We start from the raw sequence: 17,697 nt of genomic DNA on the forward strand, positions 1-17,697 counted from the left end.
ATTGTTATTTAAATAAATAACTCTTAGAAATAAATGTATTTCTTATAAAGTCTTCCACAATAATTTTGAAACCCTAGAGATTGGTTGAAGATGTATGTAATTTATGCAGATATTTTTTTCACTGATATATATGATAGTTGAAATGAAATATATACAAGGAAATTGATTTTTAACTTCTTTATACATAGCTTTTAATACAATGGCAACGTAAAATAATACCAAATTAAGATTAGTCTACAACAGTCTTTATTATGTTACGCCATATATGGGACCTTTATATTGTGTATCTATGTACACCTTTATGTATAAATAAAAATAACAATTTAATTTGTATTATACAATTTTGCATTCATACGGGTACGACATAACAGTAGATAAACGTATATGTATTTAATTTTGTTTAAATTTGTACAACTTGACTTCAATATCATTCTGTATAACAATGAGACAACAAGCAATTATGCTATTGTGTGAAGACAAAGTTTAGTTTTGAATGGTGTATTATACTATATACTGCGCGTTACAGTAGATTTTTTAAGTGTAACCATTTCTGTACACTTCTGGAAATTATTGATGGGATAATATGATAGCTTCATTTTTTTTTTCTTAAGCTGTATATAGATACATTATATTAAGCAAATAAAAAAAATAGTATACAAAACACTTTATAATAATCCAAAAGTGCTTCACAAATACCTGCAATTGCACATTTGCAGATTTCATACGGTACCTTATCAAGACACTTGAATGAAGTGTAAAGATGGAGTTGTATAGAAAATTTTAAATCCTATAAATCACATTCAGAATGTAATTGGCTTATTTTTGCATTGTTCAATACAAAAATTGGTGAAACGTTTAAGGAACTTTGGATACTCCCTCTTATAAACTGCACGTAGGACAGATGCTGGTGCCCATCCACCAGGATTTACTAAAATTTATATTTAGTTATAGTTACAGTTAACTTGTTTATATAAATACGTATCGAAGTATAAAAGATAGCATACCGACAGAACAGTATGTTATTTTGCAAGTTATATTTTCCCGTTTTATTTCTTCTTCATCTTTTGGAGGATCAATGAATGTTTGACATACAAGACATACTGTTAAATAAACTCTCACACATTTGCCAACATTTGACTGTAAAAGTTAACTCGTGTTATTAAATGTTTAAATGTATAAAATGTTTGATATTTGATGTTTGGAGTACAAACCGGATAATCGGAATATTCTGTACTGTGGTTGCATACTATCCATAAATCATGTGCATCTGGATCTTGATCATCCGTTACTCTACGTATATGGGACCAGAAAAGTGCATCCCGTTGGCTTGCAGGCCAAATTCGTTTATGTGTCTGCAGAAATACCAAAGTATCCTTGGAGATATTTTCTATTACGGTCATATCTTCGAGCGTAGCTTCCCATTCGCTTCTATACTCAGGACCAAAGAATATTTCGCAGACCTCATGTCCGGTTACACCTTTTACAACATGACAGGCTTTAAGAGGATCCACCACCAAACCGTCAGCTTCCTCCTCGCGTCTATACATTCGCATATCACCATCTTCAGCAAATAATTGCCATCCTCCTGCACCTCCTACACCAAGTCTAGCATAATGCAGCTGTTGCATAGTTATTTTTTCTATCTATAATTATATATATATATTTTTTTATTACACACACATACATATTAATCCAAACAAAACAAAACAATAGTTAATTACCTCAGGCCAAAGTCTATGCTTTACTGCTGATGTAGTAGGCGTAGTTAAAATGGTAACAGATTTTTGTTTCAAACGATCTCTTAACTGATTCTCCTCGTCGATCTTATCTAAACCAGTTTCTACAGCGTCATAAAATTCTTCGTCGCAAAGAGCGCTATGTGGACCTTCCTTGAAATTGTTAATTTTTTTATATTAATATTTATAATACTATAGCTGAGAAAAAAATGTATATCTCTTATGTCTAAAATATATTTTCTATGCATATTTCATATTAAGATTATTTACTTTCTTAAAAAAATACATTTCTCAAAGGTCATGCCTAAATTACTATAAGTTTTTATATCTATAATATAGATGAATTTACTACAGAAATGTATGTAAGCATCTATAAAAGCTTTTCATCATGTGAATGATATAATGAAACGAACAATTGCAGAACAAAGAACATCTGTCAAAAAGAACAAATGAAGCATTACTATATATAGTGTGACACAAGTATTAATAGATGAATGTATCATATGTTTTAACAACCTTTGCATGTAAACAAACGATTGTATATCAAATTCAAAACAACATCTTATTTGAAACAACAATTAAATAATAAGATAAATTGAATATCCTAGTAAGCAGAAGACCTTTTCAAAAAATCACATAATTATAAAAATCAAACCTCATAATCTGGACCTCCATGAATGAGAACTCGAGGTCTTGGAGAATCACTTTGATGCATGGTAATTTGGTCTTTTAAGGTTTTATACAATTCTTGTAATTTTCGCTTTTTTTCAACTTCTTTTTCCCATCTACGACGCCATGCATCTTCACGCTGTATCATTAACTCAATGCAGTGTTGTAATGTCGCCAAGACTCCTTCACTTGTTGCTTTAAATGTAATTGCTTCACCCTTAAAATCCACTGACTGTTCAGCCGGATTAAATTTTTTTTCAATCTTATTTTCTGTAAATCATTACGAAAGAAAGTTGCATCAATCAAAATTTGAATTTATCCTGTCTTCTTCTGCTTATATAATACCAAGATATCTTAAAATAAGGCATACCTTTTGAGGAAGCATTTTTAGCATTTTCTGCACAATTATCAAAATATTTTTGTAACGTATCAATTTGCTTTATTAGAATGTCTCTGAATGTTTCTATTTCTGCTAATTTTTCTTTCAAACCTCTAATACCACGCTTTGTAAAACTACCAGCACTTGTAGTAGATTGTGTGTTTGACACTAAGGAAATGGCACTACCATGACGTTTAAGACTATTTTCACTTCCATAGCCTGATTCTGACTGTTTAATAAAAATAGATGGAAAGTTGAAATGTTATTCATGCATCGGCAAATTATACATCGTATTTACCCATTTATATAATAACTACATTTATAAATAATTACATTTATACATGAATAAAAGCACGATAAAAAAGAAATATACTTCTAAATGCTTTTAAAAATTTACCTTATATGACTTTAAAACATCTACCCATCTCTGTTTTTCTTCAGGATTGCTTGCTCTCAAATACCATACTAAGCAATCATTAACAGACACGTCAAATCTACATTCATCAAATTCATGTGCCTATTAAGTTAAATCAACATACAAAATAAATTAATGGATGCATTTACTATTAACTCGGACAATATAACAGTATGCTCTATACATGTAATATCCTACCTTGATATTAGCTTTATATAGACTTATCGAACCTCGACAACCAAATCCACTATCTTGTTCGGATTTATAATAAGATAAAGTACCATCCTTGAGAACAATAAATCTTGTCTGCCACCCATGTATGTAATTTGTCCACTTGGATAATGTACCCTGAAGTTCTGGAACTACCACTCCGTCAGAACCATCATCGTCATCGCCATCAAGTTCAGCTTCCATATATTCAATTTCTTCATTATTAAGGCGAAGTGCCTCTACTTCATCAGCCATTATCAGGAATGAATTGGACCAAATACCGTGTTATTTAGGATTGGCACAACATACCAGAGTGATTTTTATTAAAACTGCGTAACGAATGGAAAAATATAATCGGACTGTTTACTTAACTGACAGGTACGAAATTATAAGATGACTGGGCAATCTTGGTATAGGACACGTTTCAAAACATAATTGAAATTAATTGTCGCGTAACATAACCTCATGCGATACGTCTTCAATACTCATATCATATGAAAGGTTAATCGTTCGTACTTTTTGCTGAATAAACGTAGATAAATAATCAACACTTCGTCATACCACAGACTATACTTAATCTTTACTTATACTAGACAAATACAGGGCGTTTTCTTATCATCAGAACACAAACACACATTGATATAATACGTTCGAAGTTCCTTTCATAAACACAATTACATATATGCATATTTAATGCGTAGTGTTAGATAACAGCGATAATTAAAATAAGTTTTTTCAAGACTGGGTAGAATCAACTCACTCGTCTGAGATGCACCACCAATCCACCGAGATGATTTACGAGGCAAACTTGCTGATTGTGTTTTGTCACATTTTATTTTTTACGAAAATTTAAGTCGGTTTCGACGAAACAAGAAAGTTATTCATGAAAACAATATTAGTTATTGATTACGAATGACGATTCCTTGGAAGCACTTGAAAAAGATATACGATTACTCAATAACAATATAGTTTAATAATTTTAAAAACACGTGTGTGATGCTCAGGGCTCTTGAAATACTCGATTGATCACTGCTTAGGTTATGGTGTCCCGAACTGCCGGACGAATTATAGTACTACTGTTCACTTACATGTTCTATTTTATCGACTTCGATCGTTGACATGTTTATTTATAAAATTGACGTTACTTATCGCTTTATTTATAAATTTAAACGAAATTACTACGAAGTTTAGATAATTAGTTCGATGGTACTTAGATTGTTTACAATTAATATAATCGATTTTATAACGACAATAATATCGATTGCTCGGAACTTGCAGCGTGGAGATTGTCGCGTACGGAGATCCATCTATTGGTAAAATATATGAAGTATTCTGAAAAAAAGTAATTATCGATTATAATGGTAACAACGATTAACCTCAAACTAAATATAATTTACTGGAGAACGATGTATACTCGTCGACGCTCGAAAGTAAACTGATCGCCAAGTTCGTCGAGAACGACTAGCAAGAAACAATTGTTTACATGACTTTTGTTTATCTCTATCAAAGAAAACATTCTCTACTCGGTATTATTATAATTTCTTTTATATCGACATTCTTCTTCAACGACTTATCCTCGTAATTGAAACAATGGACTAAGAACGTTGTTACGATTTGTCATCAGATGGCAGTACGTGTGGCGTTTACGCAACGTTTAAAATGGCTGCGTTCATTACTTCATAACCAAGAAAAACTAACTTTTATTTTCAAAAGCATAAAAGGTAAATTAAAGCAAGCATTTTCTCGGACAATAGTTATCTTCTCTCGCCTTTATGGTAAGAATTTTTATTCGTTTTTTCAACTTTGTTATATAAAAAAGAAAATGCGTTAACGCGAATATCGCTCATTCATGAATAATTTATTTATACGAATAATTTCCTATTACGAATTACACGTATATCGTTAATCATTTAATCGGCTTAGGATATTTTTCCTACGACTTTATGAATTTTTTATTTGGCTTTTATGAAAAATGAATCCTCAAAACAATCGTTTGAAATGGAATACATTATATACATAGTACATACATATGTACCTATATACACACACAGATATAAGTAAAACATAAATGGAGTCGTATTGGAGCGATGGAAGGAACGATCGATTAGATTAAAAAGAAGAGAAAGAGAGACAGAAAGAGAGACAGAAAGAGAGAGAGAGAGAGAGAGAGAGAGAGAGAGAGAGAGAGAGAGAGAGAGAGAGAGAGAGAGAGAGAGAGGAAATAGGAAAGGTCCTTCGAAGATTTAAATCGACACGAAGCTGCGGGAGGAAATGAAAAACCGTAAGGGGGAAATCGTTTGGAGTCACCCGCTTCATGACTGCACGTATGCGTAGTGAATGTGCCGAGAGAAGTGAAAAGGAGGAGGAGATGGAGGTGGAGTAGTAAGAGTAGGAGTAGGAGTAGAGGAGTAGTAGTAGAGTAGAGTGAGCGAGAAGGATAGAAGCTTCCCAGGGTGCTCTCTCTCCCCCCAACGTCTCTCTGGGACCCTGATTCGTTCGTCTGAAAACCTTGCTCTTTTACGCAATTTTAGCGTTTATTAAAGTTTGCTCGCAAATGAAACGAAGCCCATATAACCTACCTAATTTAGCGAGTAGCATTTTCGAGTGGGGGCCACTTCAGAACAGAGAGAGAAAGAGAGAGAGCGAGAGAGAGAAAGAGAGAAAGAGAGAGAGAGAGAGAGAGAGAGAGAGAGAGAGAGAGAGAGAGAGAGAGAGAGAGAGAGAGAGATAGATAGAGAGAAAGAGAGAGAGGTGGAGAGGCTGGCTTCTATTGACAGCGGTTATTGCCTAACTGCGTACCTCCACCTAATATGCCCGCTCGGGGATTCGCATGCAGGGCCGCTCGAACGAAAACTGCGAAACACGACTGCGAATCTTTAATTCCGCCGCCGTGGTAATCCACCCCCCGCCCCGTTCCGCCGCTCGCGCGTCACAACCATCTCTCTCTTCCTTTCTCTTTGTATCTCTCTCTCTTTCTATTCTCTCTAGTCTTTATCTCTGTCTCTGTCACTCTTCCACTTTACCCCGTTAGCTTCGTTCCATCTTTCTCTTTCTGATTCTCTGCTTCTCGCTTCCTCCTCCTCCTCATTCTCCTCGTTCAAGCACGAATTTTACCCGTGGCGAAAAAAATGACGTTCCCCCGACGAGTGCTCCGCTTTTTCAAAGCCCTCTCCTAGAGCGGTGTTTTTAAGATCACGAGGGATATCGCTCGGTTCTCTTCTGTTTATCCCGTCGTCCAATGAGATACCTCTGCGATTTATTACGTGTCAATATTATTTCGTTAATGATAAATGTAAGGCTATATACATAATCCACATGCGACGGGATAATTCTCGTATTTTCTTTTTTTTCCTTTTTTTTTTCATTTTATAAACTAGATAATCCTTAAGAATTAATACTCGTTTATTCGTACGATAAAGAATCGCGATGTTTCAAGATGAAGTTAATATCGTATAAACGTTGCAATGAGATAGACTACCTGTTTCGATAATATTTCCGACAGAAATGATTTCTCTAGTCGTTTTGTTTTTATCGATTCGTCCGATTTGAAATTTTCTTGAGAAGACCGAGAAATTCACGACGCGTTATCGCACGATCGACCAACGCAACGCGAATCGTCGTTTCGATGGTATAAGCTATTCGCTATGTTTTAGTGAAAAAAAAAAAGTAATATGTAGAGAACCGGGACGATTTGTAGACGACTGGTGGAGAGAGGGATGGCGGGAGATGCACACCTTTTCGTACGTACCTACGTACGTACATAGGTAATCGTAACGTTTCGCGAACGGATGCGGGCAAATGACGGCCCTGGCTGCATTTGAAACTCCGTTAACTCTCCGAATATTAGCTCGTCGAGCGAGATTAACCCCATTGTGCCCCGTTGCAAATGATGACATCACTATTAAACTCCCGTCGGCTTACGGAAATTGATTAAACTATCAAATTAGCTCTACTAATATCAACACATCAACGTCGAGAGGTACGGTGGATAGGTACGTATGGCAAGAGAGTGAATGAGAGAGAGAAAGAGAGAGAGAGAGAGAGAGAGAGAGAGAGAGAGAGAGAGTGAGTGCGAAAGGGTGAAGAAGGGGTAAAGGGAGGTCTCCGCGCGATTTCCACAAGCTCGATCCCGAATGACATGAATTTACGTGTCCGACTATCGTTCGACGTGTGTGCATTCATCGGTCTGATTATATTTCCTAAGAGGTCCGCAATCACGAGCGCGAGTCTGCATGGGGTGGGATTTGCAAATTGCACGCGTATAACAACTCTCGTGGTATAATAACGACTCCCGCGGTTGCCGCGGGGAATTTCATTGATCGCGGTTAATTGTCCGCGGTGAAGAACGTTCGGCTTCGAAGATCACCCCTCTCCCGCGCAAATCGACCGACCGACTGAGATAATATCCAGATAGAAAGATAACTATACTCTTTTTTAGTACGGTCGGATGCAATAAAGCAATTAACGAAAGATCCAATAAGAAAATAATACGCGAATAGCGAATTGATCTATTCATTTTTCTTAAAAGGGATTATCGAAGTCGTTCAAAAAAAAAAAGAAAAGAAAAGAAAAGGAAAAAGAAAAACGAAAAAAAAATTCAAACAAAATTACGTTCGAGTTACGGATATCGATCGATAAATTTAAAACTCGATCCGTCGAGTCCAGAAATTCTCGACATCCTTTTTCACTTTTTTCCTCACACTCTTATTGTCAGCGTACTTCGGTTCTTCGGTCCTCCCTCTTCTTCCTTCCTTGGTATTCGGGAACTATAGAGCGTTAGATGCACTGTCAAGGGAAGTGTGAACAATTTCGTGCATTGTCAAGACTATAATATGGATGGCTGGCAGGATAATTATTGGAGGCCGTTTGAATCTAACTGTTTCCTTCATTAGCAGTCTCAGTTCTCTCGACTCTGTCTCTCTCCTTCTCTTTCTATTTCTCGTTTTGTCTTCTCTGCCGCCTCTCTCTCTCTCTCTCTCTCTCTCTCTCTTCCTCTTATCCATCTCCCTCCTTTTCCTCTGGCTTTCTCTTTCTCTTCCTTCTACTTTCCTTCTCGCACGATCTCTCTCTCTCTCTCCCTCTCTCTCTTTCCTTGTCTTTCTCTCTATCCGAATTTTGTACAGAATTACCCGCCATTATCATAATTGCGCTATTACCGATAATATCTACGACTTGGCTTCGAAACTGTAGCTCGATGCTCTTAATCCATTTTCTATTTGGACATCGGGCTTTCGGTGGACGAGAGAAGTCGCAAGTTCCGTTGCGTAATTTCCGGCCCCATTGAGTCTCTCTCTATCTCTTTCTTTTTCATTGCGTCTCGCAGTCCATGGAATTATATATTTTGTAATAAGCGATGGTACGCGTGAAGGCTGTGAATGTAGGGTAATACGTATGAATATAGAACGATCTCAAGGCTGCACGTACAGGGTATCCAATCTATAACAGTTAAGAGTTAGATATAATAAAGAATATTTTATTTGGTGTGCAGTTCGATTTAACGATAATAGAAGATCGATCGACAATAACGAAGATTTAAGTCCGCTAAATTAAAGGGATGTTCGATGATTCTATTTGTCGAAGGAATTAGCAGGATCGGATATTCGGTTCGTCGTAAATTCGAATAAAAAAGATCGATCATCGAAGTATATACTAGCCGATTATAATTGAAACTATAATAAAGTTATAGTAGATATTTTATGTACCTAATATTTTTTAACACGTTCCACATGATACAACGGATCCAGACCAAACGTTAGGGTAGAAAAGAGGACGCGACACCTTCGATGGCAATTAGAATTGGCGGCAGGTGGTAAGCTGTATCTGACAGTTTTTCGAAGGGTCCGGCGAAAACGTTGGTCGGCTGCTTCAATGCCGCAAATAAATTTCACATTCATTATCGCGTATTACGAAGGCTCGACCGAGATTCGCGGAGACCACAGTGTCGAGGATGACAAGAGAAAGAGGAGGAGGAGAAATTCTCCGAGGCAAATAGGATCCCTTAAAATTTTTATCGATTGTGCATTCCTACAACATCGATATACGTATGAACGAAGAACACTGCTATTACATTTTGATCATTTTGGAGACTTTATACATCTGCGAAACGAATTCGTTTTCGGTTTTAAATATTTATTTCTTTCGATCGAGAAAATTATTTAGATGAATCCAGAGAAGAGAAGAAAGAGATGTCCTGCCGATGTCGTAATTGTAACTTATCTCGTTAAATCCTTCTTCGGCGGTGGGTGGAGGAGTGATAATGACGACGACGAAAGGAGAGGGCAGAATCGGGATGAGGAAAAGGAGGACAAGGAGAAGGAGAAGGAGGAAAAGGAGAAAGAGGAGAGAGAGAGAGAGAGAGAGAGAGAGAGAGAGAGCGTCGGTGAAGCTTGGTGAGGTAGGATGTTCGGTGGGTGGAGACGTGACATAATTACGAATATTAATTGCGTTTCCAACGAGCTGCTAGAACCGGGGGCTGCTGAGTGCAGATGTCAACCTATTATCAACCCTTACCTTACAATAGATGAGATCTCGCTTTCTCTGTGTCGCTTTAACCCCCTCTCCTTCTCTCCATCATCACTACCCCACCTCCCCCATCCCACATCACCCCTTTTCCTCGTCTCTTTTGCCTCGGCCCGTACTCTCCTCCTCTCTTGCCGACATCACCCCGGTTTTATTGCAAAGTTAACAATGCTACTCGGCTTCTGAATAGCTGCGGAGTATCATTATCAGCGTGTCATCGGCACAGCGAGGCGCGGCTCCTTTTATAAAGTAAAATATTTCAAGGTAGGAAGAAAGTTGAAGAGACGTCGCGGGGATATCGGTATAGGACACCTTGGCGAACATCGATGATAATATCTATCTACGTGTGACGTCGAACAAGATCAAATAGTCTTTCTCAATCGATCGTTTTACGTTGATTTTCTTTAAGAGATATATAATCTTCTTTTCTATAACAAATCGATTACGACCATTTTTCTTACATTGTTTCATTGTTTGAATGAAAGGAGATTCTTAGAAAAAAAGAAAAAGAAGAAAGAAGGAGGGAGCAAAAGAAAGAAATACAAAAAAAGAAAAAAACTTTTCAGAACATAATTATCAACAGACTAATTACATTAATCGAAAACAATACACGACGGAGGACAGAATTCAAGTGGTGGGACAACGCGATCGTGAATCTCGGGAGAGAAAAAGAATTCTGGAGCGTGGAAGGCGGAGGTGAAAGCCTGACTGAAGGACGAAGAAGGGATCTATGGAGGATGGGAGGAGACAGTCGTTTAATAAAAGTATGAATATCGCCAATAACTCTTCGCTCGTTCCTGAATAATGTCCACTCTATCGGAAAATAATTATACTTTATCGCGGCGGCCCCTGTTCCTCCCCTTTTCTTTTCCCTTTCCCCCTCACGTTGAAATCTTCTCAAATCGCTCAATTATATTTCCTCTCAGGCCGTCCTCTTCTTCTCTCTCTCTCTTTCTCTCTCTCTCTCTCTCTCTCTAGGATCTCACTGCCAACCAAATCTTTACCGCGTTAGCCACCGATGCAAAAGAAAGAAACAAAGAAAATAAAAAGAACAGAACCCTTAGACTCCTTCCTTCCTTCTCTTCGATGTCGATTTTCGTTTCTTTCGATATTTAATCGTTATCGTCCTTTGCCTTATTTCGAGATCTCGATTCAACTATCGAAGAGATAAGAGAAAGGAGAAAAAAGAATGTATATGTATATATATATGTGTGTGTGTATTTTTTTTCTTTTGTAAGATTTAACTTTCATTTTCGGAACGTTTCGGATCACGTAGAATTTCCGTTTCGATCCATCGAGATGGTATCCTTCGTCCTTTGTCTGAGGAACGATTAAAGAACGTCGTGCTCGTCAAAAGAGCCATCGATAAAGTTCCGAGATTGACTGGGAAGCTTCTGTACGCGGTTGGCTTAATCGACTATGATAATTTACCGTTACTTCCCGTATAGCGAAGAGAGAGTGGGAGAGAGAGAGAAAGAGAGAGAGAGAGAGAGAGAGAGAGAGAGATCGAGAAAGAATGAGAATATAAAAGGGGTGGCAGGTCGAAGATCGGACGAATGAAGAAGAGGTAACGTCGTTTGAGGGTTGAAAGGAGAAAAAGGACGAAGAGAGAGAAAGAGAAAGCAAAAAAAGGCACGCGTCTCGTGCGAGGAAAAAGGAGAAGAAAAGAGAGAGAGAGAGAGAGAGAGAGAGAGAGAGAGAGAGAAGACGCGTGGGTGATAGTGAAGAGATGATGATAGTGATGGCAGTAGTATAGTGACGATGGACACGGTGGTAGATGGCACGCGTGAATGCGCCTTTATAAAGAGGAGCCAGTGAATTGATATAAGTGAGCGGTTATTTCACGATCATTTGGGATTCCCTATGAATGCCGAGGGGGCGAAGAGGACGTTAGGGTGGCAACGCTCGGTGGTAGAAACGGGGGAAGCATTCAGCCACGTGCAGGACGCTATCCACGCAACGGATCAAAGCCAATAGTTCTCTCTGATCGGACTTCCGAACGTTTCACCGGTGTACCCGTTACTTCTCAGCCTTCATCTTTCTCCCTCTCGTTTCTCCTCTCTTTCCTCTCCTTTTACCCTGTCTTTCTCTTTCTCTATCTCTCTCTCTCTTACTCAGAGATAGGTATATACGTAATTCGCCACGGTATCCGCCTCGTTTATACCTTCCCTCCGGCACTCATGTCCTTTTAATGCTGCTCGTCCTCGAGACTGCTTCGCGCTCGAGAAGTAAACTAATTTGCTATCTCTCTCTCTCTCTCTCTTTCTCCCCCTTTCTCTCTTTATTTTTCTCTTGAAAGAATAAAACAAAAAAAAAAAACTATGGTTAAGTAAATAAATAAAACTGAATTGTTCGGACTTAGAGATGTTCGGTCGTATCGTTCGTACTTATCAAACATTCGAAAGATCGTTTCATTCAAAAACGTTTCGAAAGGTCCTCTTTTGTTGTTTCTTTTATTTATCCAGTAGATATTTAATGATATAAGTAGAAGAAGATGAGAATCAATTTTAAAGGAGCGGAGGGAAGGGGTTGAGGTAAGAGGGTGAAGAAAAAAGAAAGACTCGTAAGTCCTAGAAAATGTGGAGAAAAGCGAGGCGAGAAAACTCACTGCGATAACTTTGACGTTTTTTTCCGAGCGACGTAGCGTGGTTTTTCTAGCACAAGCTCTGGCACAAAGGGGTGACGGGAGACGAAGCGGAGAGGAGAAAAATCCGACCACGATGGTTTGATGGCCGTGAGCAAGAGAAAGGCACGACCGAAGAAATAAACTGGGTACAAACACAATAATTACTATCTCTTTATTTGGTTGTTTGTTGGAGTCGAGCTCTCTGTCTCTTTTTCTCTCTTTCCCTTTTTCTCTCTCTCTCTTTCTCTCGATCCGGATCGAGAAAGAGAGAGAGAGAGAGAGAGAGGGAGAGAGAGGGAGAGAGAGATAGAGAGAAGAGAGAGACGTAGCGGCGCGCCGGCGTTGTGCAGAAGTTAATAAAATCCCGGCAGCCACGCTGGGGCGCACCGAGCAACCCCCGTAAAAAGGGGTGGAGGCTCGGTTTATTTAGCAGAGACGTAGCCACTGTTTGTTGCTTTCGATCTTCTCTCTTGGTCTATCTGACTATCGATGTTATTACGAGAGTACGTTATCCTTTTCCAATTAATGATAATTATTATATATATATATATATATATATATATATATATATATATATATATATATATATGTGTATGTATGTATATATATATATATATATATATATATATATATATATACCATATGGATCAATGGTAAATTATTAGATGATTATTCGTAACGTCAAAATAAATGATATTCATTAAAAACACGAAAGAAGATCATCCTACGCTCGGTATATACGTAGTGTTAAGAGAATATGACATTACTTTAGTACTTTGACGCGAAAATGCGAAGATACACGAGGCTTGACTATGTGCAAGTGAAAAAGAAATAGAGAAAGAAAAAGAAAGAAAGAGAGAGAGAGAGAGACAGAAAGAGTGAGAGTGAGAGAGAGAGAGAAAGAGAGAGAGAGAGAGAGAGAGAGAGAGAGAGAGGGACAGTCTTTACCTCGTTTATCCTATAAAAGTCAACGGTTCTTCGTCCTCGGTTTATCCAGCGCGTCGTGAGCAATCCAACAAAGCGCGGTGGCGCCTCAGGGGCCAATAACGCGACGCTCCTGATATATAACCACGAGTGAGGGAGAGGGAGAGAAAGAGGAAAAGAGAGAGATCCTGGTTACCCTTCTCAGCCTGCTCTACCCTCGCCTATCCCTTCCTCTTTCTCATCCTCCTTCCTATCCGTACGTCCCCTGCTCCACCTGTCCTGTAGTCGCTCGACCGCGTTGTTGTCGCCTGAAAAGGATTCGAGCCTTCCGGGAGTGTTAACAAACGGAGAAGGGAAAGGAAAAAAGGAAGCGGATCACTTTGAGAGAGAGTGCGTTGGATCTACAATTTCTAACGTTTCGATCGATATCCTAGCTTTTTCTTGTATTATTATTATTATTGTTATTGTTATTATTATTATTGTTGTTGTTTTTTATTTATTTGTTTTATATCTCCTCTTTTTCTTTGATCTTCCTACTTTTGATTATTATTTTCTCTGTCTTCTGTTTAGTACAAATTTATTATATAAATTTCTTTTGATGCTATATAATGAAATCGTCGTTAATTACTTTTTTGTTAAAATACAAATGAATTCAATAGTTCGCGAAGAATCAAATAAAAGTTATTGAAATGAGTTCTGTTCCGTGGAAAAGCGATTTACTTGATATATAGGATATATATATATATATGTATGTATGTGTATATATATATATATATATATATATATATATATATATATATGCATACATTTGTACGTCGTTAATCGGCATTGCTAAAAAGTTGACCAGTTAGGACGCATTTCCGTCGGCCTTTTTAAGCGGATGACCTTCAATGGTGATTCAATTTTATGCAGCTTGGGAAAATATAGATATTTTAGATGGGAACATTTTAAATCACTTTATAAGTCCGGAACTCATGTGGAAGGGATTTATAAAATTGGAGTGGATTGAAAAGGGCTTGCGCGGATGGGAGGGGATATGATGGTAGATAGTGTACGCGTGTGTCAAAGAGAAAAATCGAGCCTGTGGTCGAATTATAAAAATAATTTTTTATATTTTCCTACAATAGTAATCGTACTCTTCCTTTCCTTTACGTTTTTATTTAACTTCTTTTTAATATTTTTTTTCTTTATTATTCTTTGCTTTTGCTTGTCCTTTTTGAAAAAGTGGACAAGCGGCTCGTGGCGCGAAACCGATCGGGATCGTATACCCAAAAGGAAGAAAAATTCGCAATACATACGGTCCATCTTTCTTTTTTATTCATCTTATAATAAACCTCTGTGGTTCTTCTCTTTATTCGACGACAACAATGCACGCGTGGCCTCAGGGGGCAATAACGACGGCCCTGATACCCTCTGGTAACAACCCCTCGCGTGGAGAACATCGACGACATAGAGGACGATTCACGTTTTGATACTCTTTTTCTTTTCTTTTGTTAAAAGAAAGGACTTTCGTCAATTTGATTCGTTATGATAAGAAGAGACCGAGTAACAAGATAATAAAATTTTTACTAACTCTGATGCTTTATACTGATTAACGGGATATGAAGTGTGCAAACGGATAGAGTAGGGCGGAAGAAAGAAAGTAGAGATAGAGAAAGAGAGAGAGTAACATTAAATTATGTTAAACTTTCTCTTCATCCTTAGAATGTTAATAAAAGATATCGTGAGAGATTAATATGATAAAATATTAAATATTAATTATTATGAAGTAGAAATATGAACATTTTTTTTCTTTTCTTTTTTCTTTTATCTTTTTATTTCGATACTATATGATCTAAGAAAATAAATACATATCTATCTACCTATTTATGTTTAAAGAAGATGATCTAACTTTCGACACTTTAGTAAGGCACGTTAGTTATGGCTGACGGAAGTGACGGAGAGGGTGGTAACCGTTTGATCTTTTGGCCGGTCCGACGAATCCTTTGTGAATTGTATCTGCTTCCTTTCTACTTCTTCTCTTGTTCTCTCTCTCTCTCTCTCTTTTCTTCTCTCTCTCTTTCCCTCTTCATCTCTCATTCTCGAAGGGCGAATTTCCCTTCTCCTTTTGCAGATTTAATGTTGCTTATTGTAGAACGTCGACTCCTTTTGCCTCATTTCTCGACTCCTTTTACGTATCCCGATGCAACGGTATATAGCAATTATATTCAGGAGCGATTGGTATCGCAAAATCGTGTCAAAGGGGAATGATTTTCATCTTTTTTCTGTTTCTTTTTTATTTTCTGTTTCTTTTTGTGTTAGAAAAGCTACTAATGAAATTTTATTGTATTAATAATTAATTTCGATAATTTTCCAAAAATCGTTTGAACAGAGAACTACTTTAGGTTAATACCATTGATGAAAGGATTTTCAAACAAGAAGCAGACGATCTCTATACCTGAATGAAACGAGGAAAGAGATAGGCAGATAAAGGGAGAGACTAGTAAGGGTGGGAATATCCAATTCTGAGAACCGAATGGACATCCGGATCAACGTTAATTAGTTTGTATGGAGCGTACTATCAGAGTTCTCTCGATAATTAAGCTCATTAGAATCTCCATATGTCTTTAGCTCCCTATAATCGTAAATATCACTTTCAAATAGGTATCTCTCTCTCTCTCTCTCTCTCTCTCTCTCTCTCTCTCTCTCTCTCTATATATATATATATATATATATATATATATATACACGCAAACTATATATACTATATATGTACATATTTACGTATTTACATATACATACCTATAGACGGCATTTAGAATTGCTTTAATGCGCTTGATAATACACCGTGCAATTAGTTTCATGCAAATCGACATTACCAAGAAGACAAATTGGCTGTTCACGTTAAGCGGAAATACGATTTGTTAGATGGTTAAAAACTATTATCTCCGACGCGTTAGATCATTTTAAATGTCGAAATAATAATAATGGTCAAATAATTGTCCAAATGTACGGATCTTTGTCTTCGAAAAGAAAGTTAACGTCGAAATTTTCAATTGTCGGGTAAGTAAATTCTTTTCTCTTGGTTAAATAGACTTTAAGAAAGAAACATCTGCAAAGTATTAACGGTCGTAGATTATTTGCACGGAAATCCGTTCTAGGATTTATCAATCATTTCCTTATTAAGATTTATCTCTTAGATTTTCTTAGATATATTGTATCTAAAGGGTGTCTCTCTACCGTCGAACGAATCGTGCGTTATACATTATTATTATACCGGCGCGGCGCGATAGTTTCGTCGAAAAAGTTTTCGAACTCGAGTCGAGTGTGGATTTTTTAAGCTATTCCAAAATTCATGCGCGCATAGGATACGCTGTGTCCCGTTACAGGTATAATACCAAAACTTTGTTACGTGTCCTGACAGAGAGCAGTCAAGTAGTGGCCCTATATGCGACGGTTTATTTGCATTATAAAGCACGCTATACGCTCTGGTATGGCATCGCATCTACTACGATCTTGTGCCGTTCGCTTGGTGAGCTTTGTGCGGCCAAATAAACCGAGAGAGATTTAATCATCGCCGGATGGCTCTTCAAAGTCACCACCCTGCTTGTCTCTTCATTATTCTCCTCTTTTTACGTTGTTGTTCATAAAGTTAACGTGACTCTCTCTCTCATTCGTCGACTATATATACCTTAGCTATGTACCCAGATTTTACTCTTTAATCGGACGTCAAATTTCAAACACTTATCTACGAAACAGAATCGTCCTTTTTCGTTTATTCGAAATATTTTCTTTTATTATTGTCTGATTTATGATAAAGAACGACGATTGAAATTAATTGCTAGAGAAAATCAATCCGAAATAACCAGAAATTTATGAATCGTTATTATCATATTACGAATGAATCGTAAATAACGATCTTAAAATGGAAGATTTATTTTGCGACTTAAACTATAAATAAAACTCGAATTCGATTCGTTTAACTCAATGATGCCGTTTTGTATTTCCACGAAGCGGTCAACAAACAAAGAAAATAATTATGTCCCTTTGTTCTATGAGAATCTTTCTCTAAATAGATTTTGTATTTCGTAAAGCACAGAACACACGTTTAATTTCAAATTATACTTATATCTATATATACGTGAGTATATATATATACGTGTATACATACATACATTCATACATACATACATATATATATATACACACATATAAATATACATGTTAATGGGAAAGAGGC

General features: G+C 37.2%; 1 protein-coding gene across 3 annotated transcripts; it reads right to left on the minus strand.

The window, feature by feature from the left end:
* Positions 1–162: 162 nt before the first annotated feature.
* Positions 163–4,652, minus strand: LOC127072939 (ceramide transfer protein). 3 transcript variants are annotated; one of them, XM_051013826.1, is made up of 9 exons: positions 4,170–4,652; positions 3,398–3,738; positions 3,182–3,301; positions 2,776–3,013; positions 2,392–2,675; positions 1,722–1,889; positions 1,212–1,643; positions 1,005–1,137; positions 163–928 (listed from the first exon to the last, which is right to left on the minus strand). In XM_051013826.1, the coding sequence occupies exons 2-9, from the start codon at positions 3,662–3,664 to the stop codon at positions 801–803; spliced, it is 1,770 nt and encodes a 589-aa protein (XP_050869783.1). In that variant the 5' UTR covers positions 3,665–3,738; positions 4,170–4,652; the 3' UTR covers positions 163–800. The 3 variants fall into 3 exon arrangements, with proteins under 3 accessions (XP_050869783.1, XP_050869785.1, XP_050869786.1); XM_051013828.1 differs by lacking the exon at positions 4,170–4,652 and adding an exon at positions 3,926–4,163; XM_051013829.1 differs by lacking the exons at positions 2,392–2,675; positions 2,776–3,013; positions 4,170–4,652 and having other exon boundaries at positions 3,398–4,163.
* Positions 4,653–17,697: the final 13,045 nt, after the last annotated feature.

Source organism: Vespula vulgaris, chromosome 2 (assembly GCF_905475345.1).
Source record: "Vespula vulgaris chromosome 2, iyVesVulg1.1, whole genome shotgun sequence".
Lineage (NCBI taxonomy): Eukaryota > Metazoa > Arthropoda > Insecta > Hymenoptera > Vespidae > Vespula > Vespula vulgaris.

What these genes read in the sequence shown, in the direction of transcription:
- LOC127072939 (XM_051013826.1), bottom strand. Translation starts at nt 3,664, where the DNA reads ATGGCTGATGAAGTAGAGGCACTTCGCCTTAATAATGAAGAAATTGAA. An exon ending in TATATAAAGCTAATATCAAG is followed by an intron (nt 3,302 to 3,397) that starts GTAGGATATTAC and finishes TTAACTTAATAG; the next exon opens with GCACATGAATTTGATGAATG. An exon ending in AGCATAGACTTTGGCCTGAG is followed by an intron (nt 1,644 to 1,721) that starts GTAATTAACTAT and finishes ATATAATTATAG; the next exon opens with ATAGAAAAAATAACTATGCA.